Source organism: Limanda limanda, chromosome 2, assembly GCF_963576545.1.
Source record: "Limanda limanda chromosome 2, fLimLim1.1, whole genome shotgun sequence".
Classification (NCBI taxonomy): Eukaryota; Metazoa; Chordata; class Actinopteri; order Pleuronectiformes; family Pleuronectidae; genus Limanda; species Limanda limanda.
The window spans coordinates 20,291,575-20,316,267 of NC_083637.1; the positions used below are offsets into that span (position 1 = coordinate 20,291,575).

The 24,693-nt window shown below is 39.7% G+C and overlaps 1 protein-coding gene across 2 annotated transcripts in view; it reads right to left on the reverse strand.

Moving 5' to 3' along the window:
• helz (helicase with zinc finger) overlaps window positions 1-24,693 on the reverse strand; it is a 49,431-nt gene that overhangs the window by 21,618 nt on the left and 3,120 nt on the right. For both annotated transcript variants that reach the window (XM_061082584.1, XM_061082593.1), the window contains exons 2-18: window positions 20,302-20,544; window positions 18,309-18,345; window positions 17,697-17,821; window positions 15,772-15,828; window positions 15,410-15,458; window positions 15,099-15,174; window positions 14,408-14,606; window positions 13,758-13,865; window positions 13,459-13,600; window positions 12,625-12,780; window positions 12,109-12,379; window positions 10,198-10,324; window positions 9,854-10,066; window positions 8,996-9,126; window positions 6,495-6,674; window positions 4,148-4,249; window positions 2,327-2,505 (exon numbers count right to left, since the gene is read on the reverse strand). In XM_061082584.1, coding sequence (XP_060938567.1) covers window positions 2,327-2,505; window positions 4,148-4,249; window positions 6,495-6,674; window positions 8,996-9,126; window positions 9,854-10,066; window positions 10,198-10,324; window positions 12,109-12,379; window positions 12,625-12,780; window positions 13,459-13,600; window positions 13,758-13,865; window positions 14,408-14,606; window positions 15,099-15,174; window positions 15,410-15,458; window positions 15,772-15,828; window positions 17,697-17,821; window positions 18,309-18,345; window positions 20,302-20,526 — 2,377 coding nt within the window. In that variant the 5' untranslated portion in view covers window positions 20,527-20,544. The remainder of the gene's footprint in view (window positions 1-2,326; window positions 2,506-4,147; window positions 4,250-6,494; window positions 6,675-8,995; window positions 9,127-9,853; window positions 10,067-10,197; window positions 10,325-12,108; window positions 12,380-12,624; window positions 12,781-13,458; window positions 13,601-13,757; window positions 13,866-14,407; window positions 14,607-15,098; window positions 15,175-15,409; window positions 15,459-15,771; window positions 15,829-17,696; window positions 17,822-18,308; window positions 18,346-20,301; window positions 20,545-24,693) is intronic.

The window sequence follows — 24,693 nt, forward strand, 5'->3', positions numbered from 1 at the left end:
TGTGTCGAACAATTTTGTGATGATTACTGATTCACCACTTTTTAGATTTCCTAATTACAATCACGAAAGGTTAACCACTTGATGATAAGTTAGCTTCAAACTGCTTCAAAATTTTAATTTGGCACATTAACCTCATGTGAAAACAAAGTTATAGTCCAGAGGAGTGTGAGTATTAAGGCAACAAGGTGGTAAAGGCAAAAAAGTGAGTAGATCCTTTTATTGTGTTTGATGTGGTGACGTTTAACAAGCTCAGTAGCCTTATTTAACTTTAACAAAAAACACCTAATAGCTTTTAAAAAATTTGAATACAGATCGGAGGAGAAATTAGCAGAAAATCTGGAATAAATTATTTAGTCTGAAAGTGAAGCTGTTTCTTTTTTAATTATTCTTGTGACAATTTCAGAGGAAATAACAGAATTGCTATGCAGAGTGCTACATTTTTTTGTATTTTCTTTTGTTCAGCACTGAAACAGCAGAAAAGGACACACCTAGTCCAGTTCACTTTTATACTTCTTCATTGAATCATACTTCTGGAGTTGAAACTGCGGAACATACATAGAACAGTCACTCAAAATGCTCACAGTGACGTGGGCTACTTGCATGGACGACACCATAGGTCAACATTAAACCTAGGCAGGAGTCTAAACCAGGCTTTTGGGGGGAAACTTACATCAGCACAGGGCTTTAGATAAGAGAATGAATAGGGAATTTAATCTGAGAGATAAGAGTCGCTGAGAAGGGACCCTGCTGTTCACAGCAGGTCACTATGCTCACTTAGGTGAGCAGACAATTAAAATAACCTTGGTCCTGCTCATGACAATGAGATTAGCGTATTTGCAAAAAAAAAACGAAACCAGGCATGTCAATTTAGCAAAAGCCAGGTCACATATGTTGGCCATAAATAAGATGAAAAAACAAACATAAATTAGTTAGCAGCATAACCGTCTTTTTTGGGGCACCACTGTATTTGAGGTGGGAGATTTGTTATTGGTACTTAGAAGCCTCGCCAGCTCCCAGTTGCCTCGTTTGCTGGCGATTTTCATCACTGTTGAACACCAGGAGAACACTACAGATGAAACGTTGGGAGGGAGGCTAATGATGTAAAGTACATTAGAAGCAGATGGTGTTCCCAAGCAACAGACAAAGCCCCCTCTGCTGACACATTAGAGACGGTTATTAGCATACACTGACAAATTGGTTTGTTTTTTCTGTGCCTTTTACCAAACTTAAATGTGTTTGATTCCACACTAAATGGCGAGTCCCTGCCAACTTTGGCTATCAGAGTCACTGGGGATGACTGAAGAACAGGAAATTGAATGCACTGAGTCACGTCTGCATATACTTATGCGCTTTAATATTTTGTGCCATGTATTACAGATACAATGTTACAGGCCTAAAGGAAATTATATCTGACTAGAAAATGCAGCCTTATGTCTTGAGTGTTGATGAAATTCTATGTCAATATTTGAGCCTGTGGATTTTACTGCAATTGTACACTATTAGTATTTTTAGTATTTCTTCCACCTCGTTTACGTATAAAAAGGTGCAAAATTAAGAGAGCCTGTAGAGATGAATCAACCCATCTAACACAGAAACAACTAGAATGGAACTCAGAGCACATACCTCCACCAAGGCCCAACAGTGCCCTTTAATTCAATATACTGTATCGCTCAGCCAACAAAACAATGCAGATCATGAAATCATGATCTCTATTGCGAAAGAATGATTGGTTGCTATACAGATAAACCAAATTAAAGCCCAACACCTATTAACAAACATTTAAATTTGCTAGATTCGGATATTAATAAATATCAGTCCCCAAAATATGATTCATGCATTATTCACAAGGGGGAAAAAAACAAAAGCCATGTCTTGCAATGTTAAAGAAAGTGGAAAACTATTCCTCCATCCACCTCTTTGTCTTGATTCAAACCAATGCTTCTCTAATCCTTCTAAAAAAAACTACCAACCAACCAACAAGAATGCCAATCAGTAGAGCAGCGCGCATTCATCCACAAAGGCCCAAGAGTCCCTTCAAATTCAGTCAAACCAAACTTATTTTACACAGATTTAAATGATTTTTCCCATCAAGATCCATTGTTTTTCTCTTCATTGATTTTGGATATTTAGACGACTTTCCCTACCAATTGCAGAACCATCTACTGTAAGATCTGCACCTAGTAAAGCTGCCATACCGAAACAATACTTAGTCACTCTGTTTCCTCAAGTTTCAAGTTGACAAAGAACATGAAATGTGTTGAGCACAGTCACCAAGCAGCCTCACTATCCTAGAGACTACCAACTACTATTTCCTCAAAGGACTCACCAGGTTCCAAGTCAAGCTGGCAGAGGTACTGGGAGGTGCTGAGGGTGACCACCACCACACGGTGCCTGAGGATGTCCTCCCTTGTGGGCATCTGGAAATTGACCCCTGTGTGGGAGACGAGACAGTACTGCTGGACCACTGGGTTGACCGTCTTCACCCAGCGGTTCCTGAAGTATACCCTGGAGACGAGGAGAAGAAAGGAAAAAGATTAGCAAAGATACACCTAGGGGAGAATAAGAGCAATTACTTTGGTAGTCTTGTACTTTGGTAGACTACCTTAAAAACATTTTTTCATCACCACTATACAAGCACTAGTCTTCATCAAAAGTTGTTATTAAATTAATTTGATCCATAAGGTTATTAAAATAAGTTATTTAATCACTTTTACAGGACATATTCTATTTTCTTTGAGGAATACATGTGAAAAGTTGTACATGATATTCTGTGAACACCCCAGGTCTGGAGAATACTGACTGTCAGACAGCCAGGAAGTAAAGACCTCACAGATTATCTCCTTAGGACGTTGGTCAGTCCTGTTTCACAGATGACCCCGAAATATTCATACTGGCTTTTTATCCTTGAGTGAGTCCACTCATCCTAGCAGAGACGAGGGGAGCTGAGAGAGGAGTTTGCTGCAGTGATTATGGAGGACTTCACTGGAACCCATTGAAATCAGCCTGCCCACTCATGTGAAACAAGCCATTGGATTGCCCATATGGTCCCTAGGCTTGTGTGTGTAGACACACACACAAACACACAGCTGTCATGTTAGGTCCTGGCCGATCAGGCAGACGTTACTTTCCTGTGCTTTGTGAGCTCTGGGGTCGCTTGAAATGTGACTTGTGCACCTCTGCAGTGTGAGGGTGAGTGCATCTGTGCGTGTGTGTGTGTTCATTGCCTTAAAACAAAGGAAAGAGGATAAAGGCACATTTCCAAATTCAGCCTGATGTCTGCAGGCAAGCCCTTGAACATCTCTCTATATTATGCATGAATTATTCTGACTGCAGGCTTTTCAATGATATTGGTGTGTATATAAATGAGTCTCGTACAAATTGATGGCAAGGTGGACTTCAACAAACTGACCACGACCACTAAACACAAAATAATTCAATTGAACTTTCTGTCTATATTTAACAATCATTATGAAACTATTTGACCTTAAAATTGGACGAAGGGGACAATGAGGAAAATACACTGTTACAATACGTTGAATGGGATTACACAGTCACCCTTAGATAAAGTGATTGATTGGCTTTGTCTTTTGTACGTGAAAAAAAGGTCAAATGCTCAGACTCCCCAAACAAATGAATCAGCACATGTGGCTGCGCAGGTCAGGGTTTCTCGGGCAAAAGCGTCATAGTGTTGCTTTATTTCAAACTAATTTCAAATTCAATTATTGAAGGCAAAACCGAACCTTCAGTAGACAAACTGTCACGTGTATGTGTTCAAATCCAAGACAACTGTGTGCTTTGGGGGGCTGTCGTCCAAAAAGCTGCGAGAATTTACTTTTAATTAAAATTCATAAATCACAGAATATACTGATTAAGTTGAGACCAGTTTCGAAGCTTTCAACCGCAAAATGAAATAAGTTATTGTAATTTTGAATCAGACAAGTAACTTTTGTTCCTGGAGAAGATGGATAAAAATGTTCTTGTGCTGTGCTTCTAATGGTTAATGTAATGTTCTGGACTCTTTTTGGCTACTTCAGTGCCCTTCTTACAATTTTAACTGAACACAAAGACCATGCACATACAAAGGGCACAGGAAGCATGTTTCTGCCCTTAGCCACCGAGTCTTCTTTAGACAATTGTAATTCCTTACCTGAGAGGTCTGGCATGTGGATTGCCTGCTTCGACGTAAGGATGAAGGTAGTCCTTAATGTAAAGGTCAGCCGCGCTGTTGGAGTGGGTGCAGATCAAGACCCTGTAAAGGCCAGAGACAAAGAATGTCAGACATGAACCATAATGCGCAGTTCCTACAATACGCAGAGGAAGAGATGTCAAGCACGCGCAACATAAAACCTGGGGTGGTGAATAGGCAGTGGTGAATACCTATTCATTGACCTTGTTGCTTGCAAAACTTACCAAATAGCAGAAGCTTTTGCTAGGAACGTTGTCGCTGATTGTGACAGCTGCAGGAGCACAGATGCTCTGACAATTCACCGGTTCTTTTCCAAGAACACCACTCAACCATCCAAACGGGAGGACAAGGAGGTCATAATCAATTTGATGTAAGTGGTTGTGTACATGGAATGGACGTTTAATCATGGGTAACTGGTCGTGGGTCATATGTTAACAGGTCCAGGTGGGTCCAGATTAGACTTGGGAGATAATACTGACTATCTAACCTGAATTTAATGTGCTCGTTCTTTTTAATATTTGCAACTGAAGTACAAAAAAATAGTTTCTTCAAACATCAATGCATACTCCTTGGCTTTGCTTTTTTTGATCAACAGTGACTAAGTAATATGCTTATTGGACAAAATGCGAATTTACAGTCAATTCTTTTTATCCCTAACAGTGATTACAATGTTGTAGAGAAACAGCAAAGGCAGCTTTGTTCACTCTTCAATTGAAAACTGTGGAACACATACTGGGTAAACCTGACCAGCGTCTTCATGACATCTTCTTCACCACTTTAAACAGTTTGTTGAGCAGGCAGTACAAGTCCAGAGGGGTCACCTCCCCTTGTCTTAGCTTTTAAAAAATCTATAATTCATCCTAAATGGGTTTTGAGTGAAATGAAAAATGAATATAACATTGTAACACATTTCCAAAGCCATTTTTTTACATTACATATATACATCCCATGCAATCTTTCGTTGTTACACAACACCATGCGAGTGACATAACTTGATGGATCAGATTATGGTTTGCATTCAACATTCATTTCAGCCCAGGAAATGCGTTGATAATCAAACTATCCATGTGCACCGACTACAAATGACACAAATTCATCCAAATGACCATGCACACACACACACACACACACACACTTTGCAACCGAGTCTTCTCTTAAATTCAAAAGTCAAACCCAAGGATGTTATTGGCCCGAGGCAAAAACTGAGGTGACTGCACATCCCAGCATCTCCAGCCAACTCCACCACGCCCTTTGACTGACCTCGGACATCTGAAGCTTTAGTGAATGATTCCAGTCAAGTTTAGGCCGGTTCCCTGTCGGCCATTTCAATTTCAAAATAACTTGGTGCAAATCATTTACCGGTTTAGAGAAATCTGGCATGTTGTATCAATCTTACTTACTTTTCATAGAGGTCATTCACAATATCACCCTCCGAGCTAGAGACTAACTTCATGGACTCAGATCAAAGTTATTGATTCAATTCCAAGATGCTGTAAGTCTGGTGAGAAAATAGCAACTTAAGACTAAAGAAACTGAACTGATTTGTTAAACCACATAATGTGGATAACGCTGATGTGCAACCCAACCAACACCATGAAATCATTGAGAAATGTCAAGCTGTGTGTTCAACAACAAGGTTTTCTCTGTGTTTGCATCTCTGTTTGGAACAACCTACAGCTGTTAGCAGCTACTTTCACAACTGATCCCTGCAAACACTCGGTTCTAGTCAGGACTGACTGAACTAACCCTGGAAAACCAGTTTAGAATATTATCATCATTGTCATCATCACTACCATCTAACATGAGATGCCGAGTCAAGAGAAGCATTTCCAGTCATCACATTAGAGGGGTTAGTGTGACATACGTGTTCAATAATCCAGTATGGCTCTAGAAGGATGTTATAAAAACTGAAATGGCCCTTGATGGGAGAGAGATTCCCCTTGAGATCCATAAACAACAGTCTCAAAATGGCCATAAGGTTTAATCATCCGATCTTTAAATCAGCAAAAACTGAGCATTACAATCTTAATGAAAGTATAATTTTTGCAGGGGTGTTTTGTTACATTACACTGACAGTGACATGACAGTGCTTTTCTATACAACATTATTTAAAAGCTCCTTTTCCAGAGGTCAAAAAAACAACAAACACCCACCAGCTCCAGGCTTTTGTCTGCAATGGGATTGGATACAGTTGTCAAATTTTGGTGTTAAAGAGGTATGCGATATATATTTGCCCAAATAGAAGACTATCTCACCACACCACTCAGGATTGCCAACAGAGGTCAAAATGATATCAGTATGCACACACCTGCTTGTGTCCTGGCGGAGGATGTGTTTGACAGCCTGTGCCAGGGTGAACGTCTTGCCCGTGCCGTACGGCCCAATGATGAGGACTGGGGGTAGAGGGATGGAGAGGGGTGTGGTGATTGCCAGTATGGCCTCTTTCTGTTTGGCATTCAGACGGGGGTCCAGCTGCTCATCCCACTGCCTGAGGGTCGAGAGAGGATGAGGACGTTATCAGGGGAATTAACAGACTTTAGCATATAGAAACTTTGAACATATAGAATTGATTTTCCATTTTCACACATTTAGGTAAAACACTTTCGCATAATCAAGTAATAGCCTTTAAACATGAGAGAAATTCTGCTCATTGAATTAACTTTAGTGGGAAAGAGATAAAGTAAAAAAGACAAATTATTGCACAGAATGAGAGGAAATGTATGCTCACACAAGAGAAGGTGTGGTGGGTGAGCTGTCTGGGAACGAACTGTGGGTGGATGTAAAAAGGGAAAAAGACTATTGACAAACAAACTCATTAACTAGGAGCTCTTCCTTTAAGGGGTTCTTCTTCCATTCTCTATGATATATCATTAGAAAGACATACACGGTATTAATAAGTTATGCAGGCAAAGCTGTTGGCACACACACAACACGAGACGTAACGTGCACAGAGTGACAGAGACTAGCACACACAGTGTTAGATTGCAGTTGATGAAAATTATATAGTGACAATTATTGGTATTGTTCTATTGCCCATCCATAACATAAAAGAATGCAGAGTGTATTTGTGTGAAACAATACAGAGGGGTAACGGATAGGGATGCACAATTTTGACTTCATATACACACACACACACACTCAAGCAAGTGTGAGATATTGTGCGTGTAGTGTGTGTGTGTGTGTTTGTCTCCTAGCATCACTGTCCTCATTACGAAGGCTGCAGCCTCAAAAGCTGTGAATCCACCAACACCAATTGATTGAGCTCCAGCAGAGACATAGTTGGGGGGCAGAGAGATACTGCACTGTTCGAAAGTGAGTGAGTGTGTATGCGTGTGTCTTTCTGTGTCGATGTGTGTGTGTGTGTGAGTAGCATACATACGTGTGTGTGTTTATAAGAGAGATGATTGATGAGATCAAGGGGCATCGCAAGGAATGATGACACCCTCTAACAAATAAAGATTTTCTGTACACGCGATAAATGTATTGTGTTGAGCTTCCGTGGTTGTCGCACTTTGTTTAGTTTCCATCATCACTCTGACATGACTAATTAGGACATCTTAATTCTCTCTGCCTGGCGTACGAGGCCCACCAGATCGTTTATTAGAGTGATGCAACCACATCTGGCCTATTGGGTTATTAATTCAAAAGGCAAAAAGATTGAAGTTAACACTGAATCCTATCATTCAGATTAAAAGTGGGTAAAACAATAGAGGTAAAATTCAAGGATTTAACTTCAGGGGTTTAATGCAAAATGCCCAAATGGTGTCCACGCTGCCATCACCTCCTTTTATGCAATGGCACAAGTACGACTTTAAATTAAAGCATAACATGGACAGTTTACATTAATAATCAATCTCTGTTTTACATCTATTTTTTGAGAACCGACTACTTTCAAATCCACAGACTTCGAGCACCAACATAAAATCAGTACTAAGCCTTCTGAGGTGTAAGATGTAGACCGGAGAGGATGGCATAGTTATGAACGTCTGTTTATACGTTTTTTTTATTTCACTCTTAAAAAAAATCAAAGCCAAGATGCAAGGCTTTAACCCAGAAAGTTTACTTTGAAAAACTTGTAGTTAAGGTGCGAAGGTGTGAGTTGATACAAGAAGTTCTTCCATCTTGGGCAGCCTAATGACATCACCACTTGGGGCAAATGCCAACTTTAAAACCTCAGCTGAATTCACTCCTTGGTCTACATTTAATACAACTTCCTCACTTATCCAATTAAAACAAAAGTCTACATCAATCATATCCTGGAGCAAGAGATAAAGCACCATTCCGAAAACTCTGAGCGGATTATATTTGACTTTGGCTCTAGTCAATAAAGATTACTACTCCGCTCCCCTCACCTGTCCAACTTCAGAGAGATATCTAAAGCTGCAAGGAGCTGCCGGGCATTTCAGACTGACCGCCAAGTCAGCAGGGCGAGGGATATTCAGGTAACTCTCAAATTGATGTGGTGTCCCCTCTGTGAGGGTATTTGTCAAGTTAGTGTGCAGGTATTAAAGGATATTCTGTATAAAAGAGGATCAGCAGTATTTATCATACAGAGAAGTGTGTAGATGCTCCTTACACACATCTCTCCTTGATCCCAAAATGATATGAATGAAATGTGTAGCCTTTACTAAATATCTAACAAGCAACATGAAAGATTTTGCCATGTGCAGAAAGTAAAATGCTATTTTACTTGACTTAATTTGAATATTTATTATATTTCACTTCTATTGGCTTCCTCAAATGTAAAACTAATTTCATGGTTAGTCTGAAAGATTCCAGCACGAGTGTATGTGTGTGTGGAATACGAACCTGTTTGGACTCCAGGGGATGGTGGGGACAAGGCCAATGTCAGGGAAAAGGATGGTGTTATCTTTGATCCGATCAAGGGCATAGTGCATCTCACAGAGCGGCAGTCTGTTCAGCTGGAACTGGAGCTCCACCTGACACAGAAGAAACACCCAAGCGCTTACAACGAAGTCTGTTCGAAGTCTGTTGGTATAGTTAGACAAATATATTTTGATTCCACCACTGTGGGGAACAATAACAGAAAAAAATGAATCTAATGCAAAGCAAGAGGGAGACCGTCTGGAGGAAAGCAGGGAAAAGACCATGCAAAAGAGTTAAATAAACAACAAACATAAGAGCAGGAACGTCTGATTATACAAGAGAAAAACATGAAATATCAAAGATGTGTGAAACATTGCAAGAACCCACAGAAGAGACAGGGAAATGAAATTGTAGCACATAAGCATAAGCGTAAGCAAGAAGATTATGCTCCCACAGTGATAGAATGAGGGTTGTTTTGATAACACAGAGCCTTGTTTCCTCTGCCGATAGCTGAGGGGGAGAGAGATATATAAAACCGAGGCTGCTGAAGGTAGGCTTATTTAATAATGGGAGATTTCTCCGAACCAGAGAACCTGAGACAAAACAGTGTGGTCAGTGCACACACAGGTTTTCTTGGAAAGATTGACTTCTTCTGTCCCGTTACTTTTTTTATTAAAATGCTAATCAAGGGGTTCCAAGGCCACAACATCTGAGCAAAAGGAATCATGAGCTGGATGCTAACAAAATTTGCTTGCATTACAAGATCATTCAGCAGCCTTATACACTGTTATTTCATATCTGGTCCGGAAAGCAGGACAAAGACACAAGTGCAGCCAATACCTGTAGTTCTCTGTCGGATTGTAGCCCTAACTCCTCAACGCAGTCTTTGCAGATCCGTAGGAAGATGTAGTCCTTGGTCTTCTCCTCAATCACAGCCTCGTAAACTCGCTCTTTGACCCCCGGAGGCGGCTTGCAGCTGACCCCATGAAGGCCCAAGGGGAGCACGAGGACTGAGTTTACCTTGGTCATCACCAGCCGACCAGCCAGTGTGTCCTAAGATAAGGGGGTACAATGATATTCAAGAAAGCTGGCTAGCAGAAAACTAAGAGGCAGATATAGTAATTTAATACATAAAGGCATAAATAAATGTGATAAGTGTGGACTGTAAGTGCAGATGGAGTTACCTCGGAAAGTGTTTCAGTGAGTTTGAAGCGTGCAAAGAGCTGTCCGTTCACGGCGTACTTGGCTCCGACCGAAATGCCGGTCAGCATAAAGCTGTTAACCAGCTGGAGGTTCACTTTGATGTTAAACCTGGGAGGACGATAATGGACATTTGGTTATGTTTTAGCAGACCTGTGTTATAATATAAGAACACTGTAAGAAAGAGTAGATTTGTTTTGCAGCAAAAACAAGGGCATCCATCCTAACACAGTTCAAAATGATAACACACTGACAGACGACAAGACCACAAAAAACATGAGAAAAAGTGCTAAAATGCTTTGCTATCAATAGAAAATTGGATAAGGCCAATGTGCAAATAGAGGTACAAGCTGTTCAAATTAACAATTGCAGCTGGAACTAAACTATTCCCATAGCGTTTTGTTTTACCCCTTGGGACTACAAGCCTTCGACCAGAGGGCAGAAGCTGAAACTCCCCATGCAGAGGATGCAAGTCATCATTAGTAATGTAGCTGGCTATCCTCTGTAACTGTCTGGTGCACAGGGACTCTACACTCGTCTGAGGCTCACCAATCAGCCGACTGAACCATTACACAACCTGACTCAGTCCGTTTCTATCCTTCAAAGACAGGTTACCAAACCATAACACACAAGAATATTATAAAACGGACTCAGCATGGCAGTGCAGCAATTACGATATTGTTATCGAAAAACTAGTACCGATATCCCAGGAAATTCTGGTGAGTGAGGCACAGGGGAGTCCTGCCTTTTTACCATCATCTTGTAAAATCCTTATAATTTTTCTTAAAAGTAAGGTCACTTAAGTAAAACAGTATTAGTGAGGCAGACACACAGACCTTCAGTTAAAAATTGGGCTAAGCTTCATTCATGCACATATTTGGTGCAGATTTTGAGCTCTTTTGATAAAATGTCCTTTTTACTTTCCCCCAGACATTTTAAGATTGCCCCTCTGATCTCTGCTGAATTCAATATGATGAAACAGGAAGTAAGACTGTCAATGAACTCTGACAGATGATTGACATATGCAGACAAGTAACCACAATAGGTTTTTATTTGCAAACCAGTGGTGATGCACAAACAAAGGGACACTCTATTGGTTTGAGTTTTGCATCAGCTTTCTGTCTGGAATCAGGATGTCAACATTTAGACAACAGCTGGTGCCTTTTAACCATCAAGACTGTAAAATGGTGTGTTACTAGTTTACTAAGCAAGAAATAAATCTAGTCCTGAGATTATTCAGAGAGTTAATATAATATAAATATTTCTGAGTTAAAAGATAAATTATAGGTTGCATTTACATGTATGGAGTAAGCTTCCATGAATGGTTAATGCCTGAGAGAGATCATTCATATGCACGTTGGAAGAGCAGAGGATTAAAAGAGCATTTCGTCATGCAAGTAGAAACACAAAGAGATCCTTTATCTACTTATTTTCCAAGTCAAATGACACCGTGTCTCACGAGACACGATCAAATAAAGAGCAAAAGATAAAGCATTCACTGTGATTTCTCTGGCAATCAGAGCCACGCTTAATGAAACCAGTGGAGCAGGACGTACGGAATTTTAAATCGGGGGGGGATCAAACCTAATTTTCCTCACCTACCTCGGAGGATTCAACTTGGACATAAACGGCCGTGGCACTGTGAGGCAAGCTGTGTGTGAGATACACTCTCTCACACAGCCAATTCCTAGTGAAGGACAAGTCTGACACCTTGTGGTGATATTTACACCCTCAGACAAACTCCATCTTGGAAGATGTGTTATAACAATGAGTGTTTATTCTGAGTAGTCAGATTTCAAATAATCAATATCTAAAAACCTTAAAACTGCATAAGAGCCATTTAAAATGTTTTCTTGACAGAAAAGCTTGAGTGACATGAAAACCTGTGTACTTACTTGCTAACTTCCTTGTACTGCGCAATCTCCTCAATGTACAGCAGGTCATGGAGCCGGGCCTGGTAGTTGTCTTTGGTCAGAGTCTTGTCCAGGACCGACTGGGTGAAGAGCTGGTCGGCCGACAGAGGGATCTGATAGCGGACAAGGAGGCTGCGCTCCAGGTCAGCCATCGAATCATTAGGGGTGAATTCTACAATGGTCTTACAGGAGGGGTCCCAGCGCTTTGCAGTCATCAAAAGCTGCTGCCTGGCTGCCATCAAATAATCTAGGTCTGTAGAACAGAGAGCAAGGGGGCAGGTAAAAGTATTATTTAATGCAACTTCTTGTTCGATGCATTTTCATCTACATGCAGGCATAAAATATTACAAATACTCAAACCTACTCAAACATGGTTACAAAACTATCACAATACCTCGACACCAATGAAAGACTAGGTTAGATACTAAGAATAACGGATGCCTGGATTTTTATACATTGACAAAATGTATGAAAGACGAGCTCCTTGCTTTAACATACCTTCAATAGAGGCAGCATCCACCATGATCCGCTTCATCAGCACAGGTTCTGAGCCAAAGTCAAAAACAACCGTCTGCCTGAAGGTACCAAAGATCTCTGTGCTGAAGCTCACTGCTACCTTGTAGTAACAGTTGTCCAGGCCGTTGTCTTCTGCCACTGTCAGAACAGCAAAGATGAGTTTAAACATTTAATCCACAGCAGACAAAATGATTAACACATTCATGCAAATGGAACTTGAGAACACAAATTATACCTGTCTGCAACTGCAACAACATTGAAATAAAAAAGAACATTAAAAATGGATAGATGCAAAATAGGCCCAATACATCAACTAAAACGTCAACATGTATAGAATGCAATATTCTGTGAGCAAGAATTCAATGCATTTGTTAAATGATTAAAATATATGTAGTCTATACAGTCTTGGATCTGTAGTTATTCTGAACTGAACAAAAGTAAAGAGACTTGGAAAACCTATTCATGTCATTCAGTCTCAAAAACTCTATGCGCAAACCATGTAAGCACATATGATGTGTTTTGTCAACTGGCCAACACAAGTTAGCTTGCCTACACAATAAGCAGTCTGAGCTGAGTTTTTTTGGGAGCAGTGTCAGTGCCAGGAACAACCGCATTATTACATACAGTCTGCATCTCTGGAGAACAATATATTATGTCTGAAAACTCAAGATAGATTGTCTCCATTTAGATTTCTCAGTCAGTTTTGAAAGGTCTAAAGTCAAGCTGTGGAGAAAAGATCGGGTAATATTCTGAAATCTAAGGGAGATCAAATAATAATTCCTGATCACAATATATAAATATAAACACATAGCATACATGCTGTCTGCTCTGCTGGAGTCCACTCCTGGCAGCCTTGGGGGAGTGCTTGGAGCCGCTCCCCAGTTGACAAGCCTGTGATGAAGAAATGTGGTCGGTGGGCATCATAGAGCAGGGCGATGCGGTGGAGCTTTCTTGCCGGCTAGTAAAAGACAAATGGAGTGAAATGATAAGTAGACTGACTTTAAATATGTTCAGTTTTATGATCAAACTAACACAAACAGGTTTGCAGTGATCATACCTTCACCTCATTTGTATAAAACTGACATCTAGTTAGACATTTTAACACTTTCACCTACCTTGCAATACAAGGAGAATGTCCAGGAGTGGGAGGATCTTTTGGTTGTGACAGTAACAGAGAGGCAGGAGCTGGCTTCTACATTCACTCCATCTAAATAGTCACTTAACTAAAAGGGGAAAAAACACAAGATGTCCATCAAAAACTGGTTATGAGTAGTAAGTTCACATATCCATATAATACAATGTAAGTAACTGCAAACATCACATACTCCACTCACTTTTCAAGAGTCTAATACAGCTTTACAGCTTTGTGTATACGGCTTTGTTAACAAAGACTTATACACGTGTCTTCCTCAATGTTGCACAAAAGAAACTATCTGAGATTTGCTACTTTGAAACTGCTCTGACTGCTCTGGGATAATGTTTAGTGCTTTTTTTATATGTAAAGTTATATAGTAAGGGCAAAATGGGCTACAACAGGAACACATGTAAGCGTAAGTTATACTTATATCTTCATAAAAGCTACTCACTGGATCGTGCGACATAAGCCCTGCTAGATTTGCAAGGTATGTCGGGAGTAACGTAAAATAAAAGCACAACTCTGTTCTATTTTTTCATTTGTGTTTGAATGGCCCTACTAGAAAATTCACCCACGTCTTCACACGTAGTTTGTGCTATTTTACAGCGCATGTACCACAAAACTGCTCACCACTTTCTCTGGGGAGAGGGAGTTCATCCACTTCTCTATCAGGGTCTCCATGTAGTTTTCGGTGAAGTGTGTGCTCTCCTGCTGCTGTTTGAGGCGGATGAGGCGTGACGCATAGCGTTTCTGCCACTCCATCAGCTCCTCCTGCGAGTGGGCTGACGTACACTGGGCCCCATACCGACACAGACCCTGCTCCATGTACCTAGAGCAAAAAGGCAAGTACTTGAGTAATCCATTTTTCAACTTAAAATTATCAGTGCAGATTTCAACTAGCTGTTTTTCATCATTCATTGATTCATAATTAGAAGCCTTCTGCCATTGTTTGATACAATACTGCGCTGCTGGTGTGAGGGTGACTGAAATCCAAAGACACCCAAAGAATCAGAAGATTCGACTACGTCTAAGGTTCAACAATGTGTTGTAGTTCATCTACATAAATATCGGTGTATTCTAGCACTTAGAAAATGATTCCTTCAGTGTGGAAGGAGATAAAGTTGAAATTGATGGCATTATTACTGCCCCCCATTTACAGCCTGCTTTCAGAGTAACGGATACAATATCAATTCCTCACAGCATTATTAATCACTTTACAGTAAAATACGTTCTGTCACACAATCTCGTGTGAATTTTCTACTGCAATACTCGGGATGAGAAAATAAATTCATCACTTGCACCTCCATTCAGTTTGGTTTACCTTTTACAGAGGGTGTACTCCTCACTGCTGGTGACTCCTCGGGGAGGAGGCCGGTACTGCCAGCCATCTTGAACCTCTGTCGAAACAAACAGGCAATTGGTCAATACAACATGGATTCAAAGCCAAAAAAAAACAGTATGAGAGGGTTCAGTCAGCTGTTGATCTGCTTTGCATGTTCTCGGGCTTCCAACTTAACATAAATATGATCTACTGTACTTAAAAATACAATTTTCCTGGTACAAGCACAGTCATTCCTGTTTTTACAAGTTGGGGGAAGTATCGATATCAACTGGTGCTACAGATTTGCTCACCTTCCTCCTGGTCTTCTGTGTATTCTGGTGCCATCTCCCTATTTATAGCCTGGCAGAAACAGAGGTGGGGCGGGTGCAGAAAGATTATTATGATTTTCATTTTGTCAACTGCTAACTTAGTCACATACAAACAGGTGGAATACTGAACTTATTACATGCAAATGAGTAATACATCTACAACAGCTACAAAACAAGGCAGGAAAGTAAAAAACTAAAATTAAGTTAGTGTTGGATCAGGCCATTAATCAGTTTTATGACTTGCATCTGCAGCCATTATGCTATCAGAGCCCCCACCTAAAGACAGGAACAACGTAGAACAGGAAACAACAGTACAATGTAGAGCATCAAGACCACACACTTACCTCTATTTCTGAAAGAAGCATTTTTAACCTGGTCAGGTCTTTTGCGACAATGCCATTCTATGAAAGGAAGAAAAACAATAGAGATCTTCATTACAAAAAATTCTGCAATAAGTTGTAGGACAACTGTTTGTGCTTTGAAAAAAATTATAATATTGATACCTAAAATTGTTACACGATATACAATTAAATGTAGTATGGCCAAACGAAAGTGAAAGATGTCGATTGAGAAGAGTGTGTGTAGCGGATTTTTGTCCCCTTCTTTTAATCGTGTATATTGTTCTTTAAATTAATAACTTCTGTGGGTGGACTTCCTGCCTGTAAATGAATTAGGTCAATTTACAAGGTCTTGGTGGTGATTATTAACACCCATTTTATAGTAGGTTTTATGATTCAAACTAGCCTTTATTTCATTCCCTACAAAGATCAAGGATTTTCTTCACCAAAGGCCATAAAAAATTTAATTACTGATTTATCCTGTGACCTTCTCAAGGGCAGAGCTGAATCACACGCTAATAAAATAATAAAATAGTGCAGAAATGTCCATAAAACTTTTTAGTCACAGCTGACTTGGTATCCTATTCTTGATTTTTATACATTTGGATTTTTTATAAAGGACAAGAAGTCTCCTATAAGGCCAAATGTTAATCCATTTCCAACCGTCTTAACAGCACAGATCTCAGCAGAGCTTCTCTAGTACTGCTTTATAAATCATAGTACAGAGAGTTCTGATTTCGGTCACCTGATCACAACAAAGTGCCACTCACTGAATGAATTCAATCAAAGAAAAATAGTTGGCAGCTGAGTATATTCTAATAGCTGTGTATCAAATAACAACACGATTGAATGGCACTGCACAGGACACAACAAAGGGCCATGATGAAGTCTCATCTTGTGTTTCCATTCTGATTCTCAAATTTTTCATTTTGCAGAGCAAAGTCAATGGTTTGCCATACGATGTGGTATAGAGTGAAAACATAAAGAAACTAGAAAATTTGAAGTCCACGAAAGAATAATAGTAAAATCTACAGGATAAAGGAGTTCAGGATAAACAAAGAAAAGGAAGCCTTTGAAAGAGAGACGTGAAAAGACAATCAGTTTGAGCTGTGTATAGATATTGTTTTTCTCTAAAAAGAGACAGAGAGGCAAAGAGAGAGCTGCCTAGTAAACAAGATTGTCCTCGCTTGCATAAAATGTTGCATGACCTTGGGGCCAAGCTCTGAATATGTAGAAGCGTGTGTGCGTGTTAGTGTGTGTTACAGTGGGCAGGAAGTGGTTCCGAATGTGGAGCTGAGGGAGGGACCTTGGCAAAAAAGTGTGTTGATGTATGAAGAGAGTGGTTGGGATAAGCAAAGGGAGGCAAATGTCAGAGAGAAGAAAAAGTGGGAAAAGGAAGAACTTATAGAAAGTGACCTTCTGTGTATGATAACATTCAGAAATGAACACTGGCAGAGCGCTACGTCTTAAGACATTTAGGTTGGTGTGGCCCTCGTCTTTATCATGTGCGGTATACAAACTATTTGGATACATGTGAAAACGGTTGATCTTAATTTGTTTTTGATAGGCTGTGTGTTTTCCGTGAGTGGCTTTGTTAAATAGTAAACGGACTGCATTTATATAGCACTCTTCTAGCCTTAATGACCACTCAAAGCACTTTACAGGGCAGTTGACATTCAGCCATTCACACGCATTCAAACAGCACTTCTTTATCAAGGGCTTTGTCTATCACTCATGCAGCATTCACATGGTGCAGATAGGAGACATTTACGGTTCAGTGTGTTGCCCATGGACAATTCTGCACACTGCCTACTGATATTGTTGGATCACCTTTAATATTAAACTTAGAACCTGACACGCGCTGTGCCACAACCCTAACTGCAGTCATAATGTAGGGTGTATAGATTGCATACACAGTTGATTAATCATACCATTGGCTCTCCATACAAGGCTTTAGAGAGGATGCTGGCCACCTCCTGCAGGCTGCCGTCCACCAGCATGGCGCGCAAGCTGACTTGTAGCGAACCATCTCCTCTGGCAATCTCTTCTACCAGGACTAGAACACAGAGGAAAAAGGTAGGGAGAGAATTTATCCAGCAGAAAAAATGAAAAAAGATTTGATGCAGCCTAAAAACGTGTCACGGAATAGTGAAAAAACTTTTTATTAATGCGTAAAGTCAAAATATTGTTGCAGACCTCATTCTACTAAGCAGAGTACAGTCCATTACATCAGGCTTACCGCAAATCTGGTTACAATGTCACTTGGGAAAAATCATAATTTGACCCAAAAGGATTCATTACTGAACGAAGCATTTGTTCACTTAGCCTCTGTCTTTCAACTCTGACATGAGGCAATGACAGTAATCCAATCCCAGACTGCATGAATTCTGCTGAGTAAATGAGCCCACATTCTTCTACTACACAGATGTCAGAGCACATTAGAACTTACTGCCTCTCTCCTTTCTACAATTAATTTACCATTCAATACAAAAAAGAAAACTATACAGTAACAGCAGATGGTTCCCATTCGAACTGCTACTTACCATGTTTGCAGTCTTCATCTGCTTCATCATAGTTTTTCTGTTGGCAGAAGGAGAAAAAAAAAGTGGCAGCCATATCAAATATGAATACTTGGTGTTTGAGGGTCACAGCTTCACATAAGTTCCAGAAATAGCTATGATGCGGTGCCCCACACTATCATTACAAGACCTAATTACTTTTCCATAATCTCAAGGCTTAAATTACTGATATAATTTTTTGTGGTATGGGAAGATAACATAACAATACCATGGAAGGAGCAAAAGGTTATTGTTCTTATTTCTACCCCACTGATTATATGTACATCACAGATTTTAATGACAATGATCAGCCGACATCATTTCAGTGTAGTGCAGTAATTTAGGGATCTGAGAACATTTTTGATGATGGTTATGTGACAGCGTCGAGTCCCACTTAAAACTAGATCATTTTTCAAATAAAAAGGGCTCCACCCCTCCCACCTAAAGAACAACCCTACATGTATTCTGCACAGTGCCCTAACTGCGACTGCCTGGTGAAATAGAAATGGAAAAACAATTGACAGCTACAAAGCAAGATGGAAGGAGGGAAAGTGTGTGTGTGCTGTACAGAGGAACAAAGAATAGTATTCCCTTCACACAAACATGGACTATTACATCATTCTAAGGTTATTCATGTCTAGCTATATGTACAACCTGCAATGTCATCATGATAAAAAGAAGGGTGTTTGTTCTCTATATGCAACAAGGACACACTGACCATTCAGAAACCAAGCAAAGCCCGTTCATGATTTATTTTCATGGTCGATTTGCAGGGTTAATAACCCTCAGATAAAACGGGTCCACCTAAGATTTCAGAAGTAACTTTTGCCATATGAAAGAATGTAACAGAGGCTGTATAAGTGTATAAGACAAATGGGTATAAGTGAGACTGAACATTTTAACAAATGCAATCAGGTCAACGTGTATTTGGATAGCGTTAACCATCAAGATGTTAATCAGGTTTAGATGTTGAGCTTTGATTAAATGGTTTAAATATACCATTATTATACAGATTACGTCTATTTTCAGAGGCTCAAAAATAACTGGGTAATCTCATCTAATTTTAAATGTAAGGATTCTTTTTAATACTGGGAGGAAAATATATTGTCAGTAACATCCTGTCGTTTGGGAGCCATGGATGTCATCACATGCCGTTTCCCCACCTTAAGATGTTTTTCTTTACCATTTAAATTGCCGCTTGTTTGTGTCTTTCTGCTACACTTCTTCTTCAGTGAGTGAAAACTGTAAACAAAATGCTCAATTGCGCATCAAGTGATTGACTTGGCTTGAGAAGAATATTTAATTGTTTTGCCTTGAGACGTTCTTAGTTTGCTTTTGCAGTATTTTGGGTCCATTATCCATCTGTACTGTGAGGCACCGGCAGATCCGTTTCGCAGTGTTTTGGTTGAATGTGAGCAGACAGTGTAGCTCTCTATACACTTCAGATTCCATCACTGCCTTACTTCAATCAGCAGTGGCATCATCAATTAACACCACTGACCCAGTTCTCTTAATACAATCTGGCTCAAATTTATCTTGGTTTCATCTGTCAACTGAGTCTTGTTCCGAACTGGGCAAGCTATTATGTTTTCTAATCTAATCTGGTTTTCTTTAAACCAGTTGAATTAAAGCTGAAAGTCTACGCTTCGATCCGATCTTGATTGTTTCCTTTAAATTCACATTAACATTAAGTATGAGGTATTGAGAGGGAAAAATGTGAATGCTCTGGGGACGTTTTCTTTCTGTTCTTGATCATTGTCACTTGTATAAAATTGGGATGAGTTGGCAGGTTACTGAGGTCACTGTTACAAGTTCCTGTACAACTCAGCAGAAGTTTATCCAGAAAAATCCTGTTGTACCTAAACAAGCACATGCAGCACATGCTTCATAACAAGCAGCTAATATTACAATAGAACCTCAGTTTTAAACTACACCGTTCACTTAGTTCATTCATGCTTGCTACCAAAACTTCCCTTACCAGCTGCAAGAAGGCAGCAATTCGATAGAGCAGGGCGCGGCTCCGGAGGGTTCCGCTGGTGGCAAGGGATGTAGGGCTCGACGGGGCAGGGGCACCCGAGGAGGGGGCTTGGGGTACAAGGACCACCAGGGCGTCCGTGCTGTGGGTGACTGCCGCCTCGTACTCCCGCCTGACTAACGATCTGCTGGCTTCTTCACATGACTTCTCCGCTCTCCTGTCCGCCATGACTCAGGGACAAAACGTCTGTAAGCAGAAAAAGACGAGAGGAAAAATAAATATGAAAATCTTTTCCTTCAAAGTGGTCACACACAAAAAAATACAGTTTCAAGATACAACTTCTGACACAGAGGTGCTTTGTGTTGAAATGTGTCTTTTTATCTCCAGTTTAGCAACATTATGCAGGTGATAATTGCAATTTAAATGCTGCCAATGCTTAAAAAATAAAAAAATATTCCAAACTCCATGAATCAATTTAAGACGGACACTTCTCTTAACGTGGATTGTTCACAAAACTCTCCAGGGCTGTGCACTACAGAACACATAACACGACCCAATATGGAATATTTTTCTTTCCACAGGAACTGAAATTCTGACGCAATGGTCAACTCAGGAACAGTTTAAACACATTTTATTCAGACGCTAGGATTGTTACCCTGTGCACCAGGATAAACAGAGGCAGGGTATTGTTGGAGGGATCCACTGTGTTTCTATCTTGGGAGGAGTGGGTCGTTTGTTTACAATTCCTCTCCCACCATTCTTCCACTTCAAAATCCATTCTTCAAAAATGGACTAAGGTAAACCATATGGATGATGGCAGGGCCCTGAAGTTGAGCAATACATCATTCCATCCGTGGGAGACCAAGAAACGACTTTAGACTTCACAAGCAATGCAAGTCAAAAAGTAGTCTGCATCTGCCATGTTGTAGAGCATGACTGTCTATATGACTTATATTAAAACTTTGATGTTATACACAAATTGCTAGCCATATTCCACCAGAAACTTCACTCCAATTGTCAACCAGCGGACACAATGTCAAATTGAAACCAGAGCAGAATCTGCCATGAGAAGAACAATGATTCTCGAATTATTAATTAACTCAAATTATATAATGACAAGGAATTTAACCCCCACAACATTAATGGATAACCAATCAATTGCACACGACTGACATTTTCCAATAATAAAAAGTTGGTTTCTGTAGTTTTGGACACCTTTCCTGTATAAAATATATCATGCTATTTATGATTTTGTACGAAACCAACAATGTTGTATAAAACTAGTAAAAACACTTGAAGGATTAGAACATTTGATTGTCAGTATTTCAGATGTAAACCTTTGCAGCTTTTCTTTGTCTTATGTCAGTCAATTAATTAGCTTTGAGCTTCAAACTACAAACCGTTTTTCAACCCAATAGAAATGGTGTTTAATAGGTGGTAGCATACAATGTGGCTCCTTAACATTGGCTCCCTAATTCCATATATCAACTCTCACTCCACTCCACTCAGACGATGTAAAAAAAAAATGTGTCTACAGTTAACTGGAAAAGCAGCAGTCATATGGGCCTAAAGCATTATGTTTATCACACTTTTTTATCATCTCAACTTAGCTCTAAAGTCAACAACAGTGGAGTCAATTGTCTGGTGTCATCTGACTGCGTAGACAAACGGCAATATCATAATACAGAATATAAGAGTACAGCACTTTTGAATAATAGAGTTGCGACACTGCCTATAGACTTGGCAGTGTGTGTTGTAATCTGAGAAAGCAGAAGTGTAAGATAATGGCTGGTCTGATTCTAATTTCAGTTAGTTAACGTGAGAAACACTTAAATAACTGCCTGTCAGTTGCTCTACAGGTAAGTCAAACTAATTGAAGTAATCTTTGGTTGTTAGCTTCGCTGTAAAAGTTAGCAAAACCTGTATGGATTGTGACTTCAATGAATTATAGCTTGCTCAACTAAATTCCATGGCTTGCTTGTATCTCTCGAGGTTGTTCCTTGGTTGAGGCACAAGTTTGAATCCCACTTCTGACAATAAGGCTTTTCCTACCTAAAGTTCCCTCGGGATCAATACAAATCGTCTATCCATCCACTTTAGTTATTACACAGGTCACTTGTTGAGACAGTGCATCACCGTGATAAAAGCAGTAGCATAAATGTACGTGGATGATCATGGTAAAAAGGAAGTAAAACCTAAGACAGCTAATTGCTTCACATATATTTCCGTTAAAGAGCTGACATGTGAACCCACAAGACAGACATTAATGGCCTACCAAGACAATTATATACAAAAGAGCAGAACAGCAACAAGTTATGTAATTGTAAGAAGTTAAATCAGCACCTCTAAACAACAAATACTGAATATTTTGATGTTCATTAAGGATTGTTGCAGGACTGTAAGACTACATTAGTTATAGTTAGTATACCTAATAAAGTTACAGCTCTAAATATGCTTATAGGTTTCAGAAACATGCAAAAACTACATATTTTAACAGTATTGGAGTCGATGTCTCACCATCTATAGCCCAGACAGGCACTCTTGCACATTTTGGCGAATATGTAAATACTATATATGAGATATATTTTATTGAGCGACATGGAAGTTAACACAGGTTTGCCTAAACTAATGTTCCTGATTTACCTTGAGCACAAGAATATGTGCGTGGCAGTGTGAAGAGCATGTGTGTGTGTGTTTGTGAGAGTGTAGCGCTTGTGTGTGTGCATCAAGGGACAGCCCCAATGCAGTGCGATATCGGTCATTGCATAAGCATTGGGTAAAGCCAAAACAACTATTTGGAATGTTGTGAAAAAGAAAGAGACTACTGGTGTGCAGCGCAACAGACAAACATGCCGGCCAAGGACAACAACAGCAGTTGTTTGAATATTTTTGATCACTTGGTTGGGTTCAAATAAAAAAGGTGTGATGTCTTAAGTTGTTTTACAAATCTACAGGTTAATAACAGGGGGGAATTCTGAACTAGTATCATCTAAAATCAAGTGAAATAATGTTCCCAAGGTTTTGAGTTGTTGCCAACATTGTATGGATAAACAATATTTTATAATTCAACCCTGATTTTTTATATTGAGTGTTCACAGACAGGTGACCAGCTCTCCTTTTCCTTCTGCTGTTGTGGTGAAATAATGAAATGGCTATTTTGAACAAATGTGTTTTCCACTCTGTGGGGGGTCAAAAAGTTTCATTGAAAACAGTCCATTCAAAAAAAAAAAAAACATATATTTAATAACAATGTTTTGATCAAAGTTGTTGGTTTTGCCTGGTTTATTTTGATCTGTTGACCAAACTTATTTTTGGTTTAAATTGAGCAGTTGCTTGCATTAACTTATTGCTGTGCATGCTCATGTTAACAACTTTTAGGTGGGAATAATTAAGGCCTTAAAAACATGAGCAAACTAGAAGTGTACTAAAAAGATTGCATACCTCCACAGAGGCCTGGCAGTCCCCTTACAGTCAATCGAGCCTTACAGCAAAGCCAACAAAACAATGTAGATCAAAAAATCCTTATGTCTACTGCAGAAGATTGATATGTTGATAATAAAAAGAAAAAACAAAAAGAGTAGATCTGGATTTTGGATCTGCACCAAATTACACACACTCATAAATATCCGTATCCCCTAAATATGTCTCTTCTTTTCCTCAAGAATTATTCCCTGGTAAATCTGTGATAAGTCAAGTAAAGCAGTTTACATGATTCTGCTGAGAAACAAACAAGCCAATCAACCAAGAAAGGAGGCAAAACATAACCTCTTTGGCAGAGATATATTAATGCATACGTAATATGAATGTGTGTGTTTCAAGAGCAGCCACCCTTCCTTTGAAAATATAACAAAAAATGATTAATTAATCTATCACTGCCCAATAGTATTATTTATTTTTTAAAATCGACATTGTAATAAGTGCCCATTGTGTGTTAATATTTACAGTGAATGCAAATATAGACAAAGATGCTGTCTATCCCACTTGAATTCAAACAGAATGATACTAGTTGATAACTTGTGAACTTGATAATCACAGAGCCAAATAACCAACGTGAACTATAAGCCAACTGAAATACACAGATGCTGAATCTCAACTTTAGACTGAAATTCAGCACATCTGCTTTAGTCTCTGCACTGCCTTCAATCTCATGTTTCCCCCGATGAGACAGGTACATGGAGCTTCCACAGAGTCTATCTGTTCTGTTACCTGCCTTTATGAAGAATTAGCCAGCGTGCACACACATGCAGCACACTCTCATGCACACTCCAGCAGACAGATGCACAGGGAGGGCTGCTGTAGCACCACCTTCTGCCTGCCTGCTGTGAGAAGTATAACCACCATGGGGATGTACACATCTTAAGTGGAAACTCCCGGTGTTATACCAAATTCTACCTA